The sequence below is a fragment of the Silurus meridionalis genome, chromosome 13 (genome assembly GCF_014805685.1).
Source record: "Silurus meridionalis isolate SWU-2019-XX chromosome 13, ASM1480568v1, whole genome shotgun sequence".
Taxonomy (NCBI): Eukaryota; Metazoa; Chordata; class Actinopteri; order Siluriformes; family Siluridae; genus Silurus; species Silurus meridionalis.
In genome coordinates this window covers 615,098-624,209 of record NC_060896.1, presented here as the reverse complement: position 1 = coordinate 624,209, position 9,112 = coordinate 615,098, and the positions used below count along the sequence as shown (strand labels likewise).

At 43.9% G+C, this 9,112-nt stretch overlaps 1 protein-coding gene across 2 annotated transcripts; it reads left to right on the top strand.

Annotated features, from left to right (window-relative positions):
• The first annotated feature begins 7,898 nt into the window (after positions 1 to 7,898).
• Positions 7,899 to 9,112, top strand: LOC124395427 (mannose-specific lectin-like). Of its 2 annotated transcripts, none has more exons than XM_046863890.1 (3): positions 7,899 to 8,048; positions 8,447 to 8,540; positions 8,779 to 9,112. In XM_046863890.1, the coding sequence occupies exons 2-3, from the start codon at positions 8,451 to 8,453 to the stop codon at positions 9,019 to 9,021; spliced, it is 333 nt and encodes a 110-aa protein (XP_046719846.1). In that variant the 5' UTR covers positions 7,899 to 8,048; positions 8,447 to 8,450; the 3' UTR covers positions 9,022 to 9,112. The 2 variants fall into 2 exon arrangements, with proteins under 2 accessions (XP_046719846.1, XP_046719847.1); XM_046863891.1 differs by lacking the exon at positions 7,899 to 8,048 and adding an exon at positions 8,248 to 8,359.

The following is a 9,112-nucleotide window of genomic DNA, read 5'->3' as shown; positions in this document are numbered from 1 at the left end:
GACATATATCCGCTATTGCTGTGTGCGTAGTGTATTCACCGCCTCAATCACCATATCAAGAAGAACTCATTGACCACTTAATAACATCATCTGATCTGCTTTGTACAAAGTACCCTGATATTGGACTCATTATACTTGGAGATTTGAATCATCTTAGAGTCCAGGACATCTGTTTGGATAATAAATTTTGCCAGGTTGTCCAGAATAACACTAGAGGTGATGCAATACTTGATATGATCATCACTAATATGAAATCAGTGTACAAGAAACCGGAAATTCTCCCCCCTGTCAGCTCATCAGATCATAATTGTGTTTTGTGGAGTCCTAAAGTACATGTAAGACCACCTCAGTGCATTAAGCAGGTAATACGACCTATGCATGGGCCTAGTTTGAATGAGTTTGGTAGATGGATTACTACTCAATCATGGCAGCAGGTAAATGAAGCTACAGGTACCAATGAAAAGGCTAATGCTTTTTATAGTACCATCATGCCTGAAATTGACCGTCATTTTCCTACGAAGACAGTAAAAATGTATCCCTCGGATAAACCATGGATTACTCCAAAAATTAAGCATTTAATCTGCCTGAGACAAAAAGCTTTCAAGACTGGGAAATCAAGTGCTCTATCAAAATTCTACAGGAACAAAGTCCAAAAGGAAATAAGTGCTGCAAAAATACACTACTATAAATCAAGGGTAGAAGGTACAATCAAAGGGAGTCCGAGGGCTTGGCACAGGAAAATTAAATCAATGTGCGGATCTGTGAAAAAGGTGGATCGAATTGAAGTCCCGGGAATTAACCCCCAAGATTTTGTAACAACTGCTAATGTGATTAACACAAAGTTGGTCAAGGTGTCTCAATCTCTCCCGCCTCTTAAGTATGCAGACCTACCTTCTTATCTTCCATCTCCACCCTTGCCCACCATTCCAGAATGGGAAGTGTACAGAAAATTATCTTCCCTAAATTGTCACAAATCCCCTGGCCCTGACATGATTCCCTCAAGAATATTGAAGGAGTTTGCATGCGAAATCAGCAACCCTATTTGTGACATTATTAACAGCTCCCTTGTGGAAGGCGTTGTTCCACACAATGGAAAGAGGCCATTGTTGTTCCCATACCAAAATCTTCTCCTCCGAATATCGAGGAACTAAGACCGATCTCATTAACATCTCAACTGTCAAAATTTGTGAAAAATTTATTGAGCAATGGATCGTGAATGATATCACACCAAACCTAGATCCTATGCAGTTTGGTAGTCGACATAACCATTCCACAATACATAATTTAGTTAGCCTGATGGACTTTGTGTATAAAGCTTGTGATGAACCAGGTTCAGTGTGCACATTAGTTACAACAGATTACATTCCCCGATGCTGATGCTAAGCTCGTAAACAACAGACTGTTCACCCGGAAGCTGCGGTTATTGTTGTGGGAGATTTTAATCACTCAAAGGCAGTTCTCCCAAAATTTCACCAACATGTTTCATGTCACACCAGAGGGAACAAAACATTAGATCATGTATACACAAACATGGCTGGAGCTTACGTTGCAACCCCCCTCCCCCACCTGGGACAATCAGATCACCTTTCTTTGTTTCTCACCCCCAAATATGCACCCCTCATCAACCGGGTAAAGCCATCAGTGAGAACCATCAAGGTGTGGCCCGCAGAGGCAGATTTTAAACTTCAGGAAAGGTTTTTACACACAGACTGGAGTACATTTGCTTCTCAGGCCACCAGTGACACTCACACAGACATCGATTGCTACACCTCCTCTGTGCTGGATTACATCAGTTCCACCTTAGACAGTGTTACTACCCAGAAACAGATCATCACATACCCAAATCAGAAGCCATGGATGAACAAGGAGGTGCACCTCCTGCTGAAGGCATGCACTACTGCCTTCAGGTCAGGTGATGCTCAGGCCTACAGCACATCCAAAGCTAACCTGAAGAGGGGCATCAAAGAGGCCAAGCACCGCTACAAGCAAAAGATAGAGGATTTATCCAACTCTGACTCTCGACGCATGTGGCAAGGCATCCAGGCCATCAGTGATTACAAATTCTCCCACTCCACTGATGTCCTCTTCTTGAATGAGCTTAATAACTTTTATGCTCGCTTTGAGAGAGACAACAAAGAAACTGCCACCAAGCTCAAACTCTCGGCTAATCACTCTCCAATCAAACTCTCCTCCACAGATGTCTGCAATGCACTGAGCCGGATCAGCGCACACAAAGCCGCTGGACCAGACAACATCTCTGGACGCGTACTCAGGGCATGTGCTGAGCAGTTCGCTGGGGTCTTAACTGACATCTTCAACCTGTCTCTTGCCCAAGCAGCTGTTCCTACTTGCCTTAAATGCGCCTCCATTGTGCCAGTGCCAAAACACACCAACCCAACGTGCCTGAACGACTACCGCCCTGTAGCACTGACACCCATTGTCATGAAGTGCTTTGAGCGGCTGGTCCTGGCACACCTGAAGGACTCTCTGCCATCCACATTAGACCCTCACCAGTTTGCCTACCATAGCAATAGGAGCACAGAAGATGCAGTTTCCATGGTACTGCACTCTGTGCTCACACACCTGGACAATAAGAACACAGCTGCAGTAGAAAGTATCCTGACCAGCTGTGTCACAGTCTGGGAGCTGCTCTGTTGCAGAGCGCAAGGCACTGCAGCGGTGGTGAAAACTGCTCAGCACATCACAGGACTCCACTTATGTGCCATGGTAGACATCCAGAAGAAACGCTGTCTCAAGTCAAGTCAAGTTTATTTGTATAGCTTTTCACAACAGACATTGTCTCAAAGCAGCTTACACACAAATCAACAGTGATGGTGAATGGTGTGCATTTGTCCCTGATGAGCAAGCCGTGGCGACTGTGGCAAGGAAAAACTCCCTTAGATGTTATGAGGAAGAAACCTTGAGAGGAACCAGACTCAAAAGGGGAACCCATCCTCATCTGGGTGACATCAAGAGTTTGATCATAAATCTTTCAACAATACAGAACACTGGACAGTGAGAACTAACATGATTACTGGAGTATAAGATTATAAGTAATGTTCTTTCTGCAGTCTTAAACAGTCTATATGGTTAGTAGCTCCGAGTTTTATAAGCTCAGCATTTGTGATCACCACAGATCCAGCATCAGCTTCTCCATGCCAGAGCCTTTAAACACTCCAGGAGGTCCAATGTCAAAACTCCACACATGTAGCGGGATCCAAATGGCACTGGTACGTCTCTAGATGGTTCAGGATGTTTGTGAGTTCGGCATCTACTTCTTTAAAGGTCCGTAATCATCACGAGGTGGGAGGTGACTGGAGCTGGAGCAACCTCAGGATGCCTCGGGATGGGGAGAGAAAGAGAAGCAGTGGAGAGGAATTAGCGTAGCTGCTGTTCATGATATTAACAGCACAAGTTGATAATGTGCATGTGATCAGATGTTCTGGAGCACAAGGTTATGATGTGATGTGTGTTATGTGTAGGCTTTGCTAAAAAGATACGTTTTTAATCTACACTTAAATTGGGTGAGTGTGTCTGAGCCCCGAACACCGTCAGGAAGACTATTCCAGAGTTTAGGAGCTAAATGTGAAAATGCTCTACCACCTTTAGTGGACTTTGCTATTCTAGGAACTACTAGAAGCCCAGAGTTTTGAGATCTCAGGGAGCGTGGCGGATTGTAGCGTGTTAAAAGACTGGATAGATACACGGGAGCCAAACCATTTAGTGCTTTATAAGTGAGAAGTAATAGTTTGTAGTCTATTCGAAACTTAACAGGAAGCCAATGTAGGGACGATAAGATCGGGGTTATGTGATCATATTTTTTTGACCTTGTAAGAACTCTGGCTGCTGCATTCTGGACTAACTGAAGCTTGTTTATTAATGAAGCAGGACATCCACCTAGTAACGCATTACAGTAGTCTATTCTGGAGGTGTGAGGAGGATCTACACAATATTAGGCAGGTGCTTTTAGTCTTGTAGCTGATCAGTATGTACTGGAGCATGATTCAGGAGGCACCATAACAAAAGATCTTGATTCTGGTTCTTTACTTCGGACCAGTTGAAGAATCTCAGCGTCTCTGTGGAAAACTCTGAGGAAATCCCAAAATTATGACAATTTTACTAAGATTCATGAAAAACTGGTGAGGAAGTGGGAATATTCAGATACCAGAGTTCATACTATTTAATAATAAGAAAGTCCTACATCAGCATGACTTGACAGACTAAGGTGCAGGTGATTTTGGAGGAAAGTTCTCCGTAGAGCTGAAACTAAAATATACATGTTTGCCCACAGAATCAACACTACATGAGAAGGAAACCTGATGAAGCTTCATTGTGAAGCATGGGGTGGTACCATCATGTTGTTGGGTGTTTTGCTGGAAAATTTGACTGGTGACTCTCACTAGACTCGCTAGAACAGATAGCACCATGACAACGTAACTTTTATAACATGGCTACACAGCGGCATTCCGGACAACGCTATTGAGCTAGCGGGACGACACACACTCGGGGATAGGACATTAGATGGCTCCGGTAAGACCAGAGGTGGTGGATTGTGCATTTATGTTAACAAAGCTTGGTGCACAAAGTCTGTTATTGTCGAGAGTCATTGTTCAGCTAACCTGGAGTTTCTCATTGTAAAATGTAGACCGTTTTATCTACCGCGGGAGTTCACTTCCACTATTATTACAACAGCTTACATTCCCCCCGATGCTGATGCTAAGCTCGTAAACAACAGACTGTTCACCCGGAAGCTGCGGTTATTGTTGTGGGAGATTTTAATCACTCAAAGGCAGTTCTTCCAAAATTTCATCAGCATGTTTCATGTCACACCAGAGGAACAAAACTTTAGACCATGTATACACAAACATGGCTGGAGCTTACGTTGCAACCCCCCTTCCCCACCTGGGACAGTCAGATCACCTTTCTTTGTTTCTCACCCCAAATATGCACCCCTCATCAACCGGGTAAAGCCATCAGTGAGAACCATCAAGGTGTGGCCCAGAGGCAGATTTCACACTTCAGGAAAGGTTTTACACACAGACTGGAGTACATTTGCTTCTCAGGCCACCAGTGACTCTCACACAGACATCGATTGCTACACCTCCTCTGTCTGGATTACATCAGTTCCACCTTAGACAGTGTTACTAAGATTCATGAAAAACTGGTGAGGAAGTGGAATATTCAGATACCAGAGTTCATACTATTTAATAATAAGAAAGTCCTACATCAGCATGACTTGACAGACTAAGGTGCAGGTGATTTTGGAGGAAAGTTCTCCGTAGAGCTGAAACTAAAATATACATGTTTGCCCACAGAATCAACACTACATGAGAAGGAAACCTGATGAAGCTTCATTGTGAAGCATGGGGTGGTACCATCATGTTGTTGGGTGTTTTGCTGGAAAATTTGACTGGTGACTCTCACTAGACTCGCTAGAACAGATAGCACCATGACAACGTAACTTTTATAACATGGCTACACAGCGGCATTCCGGACAACGCTATTGAGCTAGCGGGACGACACACACTCCGGGGGGATAGGACATTAGAAGTCTCCGGTAAGACCAGAGGTGGTGGATTGTGCATTTATGTTAACAAAGCTTGGTGCACAAAGTCTGTTATTGTCGAGAGTCATTGTTCAGCTAACCTGGAGTTTCTCATTGTAAAATGTAGACCGTTTTATCTACCGCGGGAGTTCACTTCCACTATTATTACAACAGCTTACATTCCCCCCGATGCTGATGCTAAGCTCGTAAACAACAGACTGTTCACCCGGAAGCTGCGGTTATTGTTGTGGGAGATTTTAATCACTCAAAGGCAGTTCTCCCAAAATTTCACCAACATGTTTCATGTCACACCAGAGGGAACAAAACATTAGATCATGTATACACAAACATGGCTGGAGCTTACGTTGCAACCCCCCTCCCCCACCTGGGACAATCAGATCACCTTTCTTTGTTTCTCACCCCCAAATATGCACCCCTCATCAACCGGGTAAAGCCATCAGTGAGAACCATCAAGGTGTGGCCCGCAGAGGCAGATTTCACACTTCAGGAAAGGTTTTACACACAGACTGGAGTACACTTGCTTCTCATGCCACCAGTGACACTCACACAGACATCGACTGCTACACCTCCTCTGTACTGGATTATATCAGTTCCACCATAGACAGTGTTACTAACCAGAAACAGATCATCACATACCCAAATCAGAAGCCATGGATGAACAAGGAGGTGCGCCTCCTGCTGAAGGCATGCACTACTGCCTTCAGGTCAGGTGATGCTCAGGCCTACAGCACATCCAAAGCTAACCTGAAGAGGGGCATCAAAGAGGCCAAGCACCGCTACAAGCAAAAGATAGCGGAGCATTTATCCAACTCTGACTCTCGACGCATGTGGCAAGGCATCCAGGCCATCAGTGATTACAAATCCTCCCACTCCACCCCCTCTTCTTGAATGAGCTTAATGACCTTTATGCTCGCTTTGAGAGAGACAACAAAGAAACTGCCACCAAGCTCAAACTCTCGGCTAATCACTCTCCAATCAAACTCTCCTCCACAGATGTCTGCAATGCACTGAGCCGGATCAGCGCACACAAAGCCGCTGGACCAGACAACATCTCTGGACGCGTACTCAGGGCATGTGCTGAGCAGTTCGCTGGGGTCTTAACTGACATCTTCAACCTGTCTCTTGCCCAAGCAGCTGTTCCTACTTGCCTTAAATGCGCCTCCATTGTGCCAGTGCCAAAACACACCAACCCAACGTGCCTGAACGACTACCGCCCTGTAGCACTGACACCCATTGTCATGAAGTGCTTTGAGCGGCTGGTCCTGGCACACCTGAAGGACTCTCTGCCATCCACATTAGACCCTCACCAGTTTGCCTACCATAGCAATAGGAGCACAGAAGATGCAGTTTCCATGGTACTGCACTCTGTGCTCACACACCTGGACAATAAGAACACAGCTGCGCAGTAGAAAGTATCCTGACCAGCTGTGTCACAGTCTGGGAGCTGCTCTGTTGCAGAGCGCAAGGCACTGCAGCGGGTGGTGAAAACTGCTCAGCACATCACAGGGACTCCACTTCTATGTGCCATGGTAGACATCCAGAAGAAACGCTGTCTGCATCAAACTCGCAGCATTCTTAAGGACTCCTCTCATCCCGCCCATAGACTGTTTTCTCTTCTGCCCTCTGGCAGGCGTTTCAGGTGCCTCTGGACCAGGACCAGCAGACTAAAGAACAGCTTTTTTCCTAGAGCTGTCTCTTTACTGAACTCTGCCCCTCACTGATACACTACCACATTTCCCCCACACCTCACACTTCGTTATTGCAACAGACTGTTTACACAAAACTTTGCTCATTTGCACACTGCTCTCTTTGTATTGCTGCTCACCATTAACCTATTACCATTGTATATATACCCGTTTTCTGTTTATAGTAATAGCAATATATTATGTTCACCGTTCACATCCTTCTGTAAACCTCTGTTTATAGTAATACTCATCTGTATATTATATTCATATTATATACACATCTGTAAATTCCTATATTTCTATAGTCCTATATTACCATTCTATTTGATTTATTTAAATCATGTAAACACTGTATATCCTGCACTTGCTGTTATTGCACTCTGGTTAGACCTAAACTGCATTTCGTTGCCTTGTACTTGTAAATGTGTAATGACAATAAAGTTGAATCTAATCTAATCTAATCTAATCTAATAAATGCTCTGCTGAACTAGAACAGGAAATGTGGAGCTGGAAACATCTGGGTGTGTTTCCTCCTCTTCATGCCAGAATAATGAATTATTAACGCAGTGAGTGTTGTTTTATCTACAGTCTAATGTATATGGTGAAATGTTTCCGTATCACATCTCAGGAACTTCTAGAATTTCCACAGAAAACTGTTTTTATCTGACACATGATTGACAGCTTGGGGGTGTGTGACTGGAACCACCCTAATTTGGGTTGTTTATAAAACCCATTACATTCAACAGATCTTCAGAGCAGCTCAGTGATTCATCTCCAGCATCGATCTCATTGTGCAGGTGAGTCAAGCTCATTCATCTTCAACATTTATGAAGGAACGTTTTAGATTTATTCTTTTTTACAGTTAAAATAAGATTTAAGGGTGTGGCTGTGGAATTAATGATCAATCAGAGTTTCTCCACTCCAACGTTCACACCAACAACCATGTCATCATAGAGATGCCTTTTTGTACAGGAGCACGGTGGTGCTGGAGCAGGGTTAGAGAATCCTAGTTCCTACTGAAATGCTTTCATTCTATACAACTGTTTTCCACATATGGGTGTGATGGTCCAAGGGGGCACATACTTTTGGCTGTATGGTGTATCCTGAGGTCAGCTTGTACACTAATTATTGTCCAGTGTCTATTCAGTTTCCTGCATTAAACCTTTGCAATGATCCTGATCTCTTTCTTTTTCAGAACCATGAGCAGAAACTTCTTGTCCATGAATGAGGAGCTCCACAAGGGAGACTTTCTGATGTCCAACAATAGAGAGTACAAGGCCATTTTTCAGGTAGAATTTAACAGGAATGAAAAGAGAAACTGTAGATTCACAAAGCTGCATTTCTTGATCCAGAGTATCCAAGTTTTAAAGATGAAAAGTTTTTATTTTTATTTCCTTTGATCAAAATGTTTTTCATTGATAGTTTTAGTTTTGGTTTGAGATAAAAACGTTGAAGAGCACTGGCTTTTTCCTCACTGAAGAAATCACTGCCTAAACATTTTACTGAAACTTTCATGTCTCATTTCAGGACGATGGGAACTTTGTGGTGTACACCTGGAAACCTGTGTGGGCATCGAACACTTGTGGTGTTAGAGGAGCCCAACGGCTGATCATGCAAACCGACTGCAACCTGGTCATGTACACCCAGGAAAGCAAAGCCGTGTGGGCCACCAACACCGATAGGAACGATGCCAAAGTGTGCCGTCTGACTCTGACCAATGACGGCTTTCTGCAGGTGGAGAATGATGGCGCTGTGGTGTGGAAGTCTTAGAAGAGTAATTAAAAGCAGTAACAACCGTGTCTCAGAAATCTCTATATCTGTCAAGAAAGTTAAAAATGATCAATAAAGAGAATCAGCACAA

What these genes read in the sequence shown, in the direction of transcription:
- LOC124395427 (XM_046863890.1), top strand. Translation starts at nt 8,451, where the DNA reads ATGAGCAGAAACTTCTTGTCCATGAATGAGGAGCTCCACAAGGGAGAC. An exon ending in AGTACAAGGCCATTTTTCAG is followed by an intron (nt 8,541 to 8,778) that starts GTAGAATTTAAC and finishes GTCTCATTTCAG; the next exon opens with GACGATGGGAACTTTGTGGT.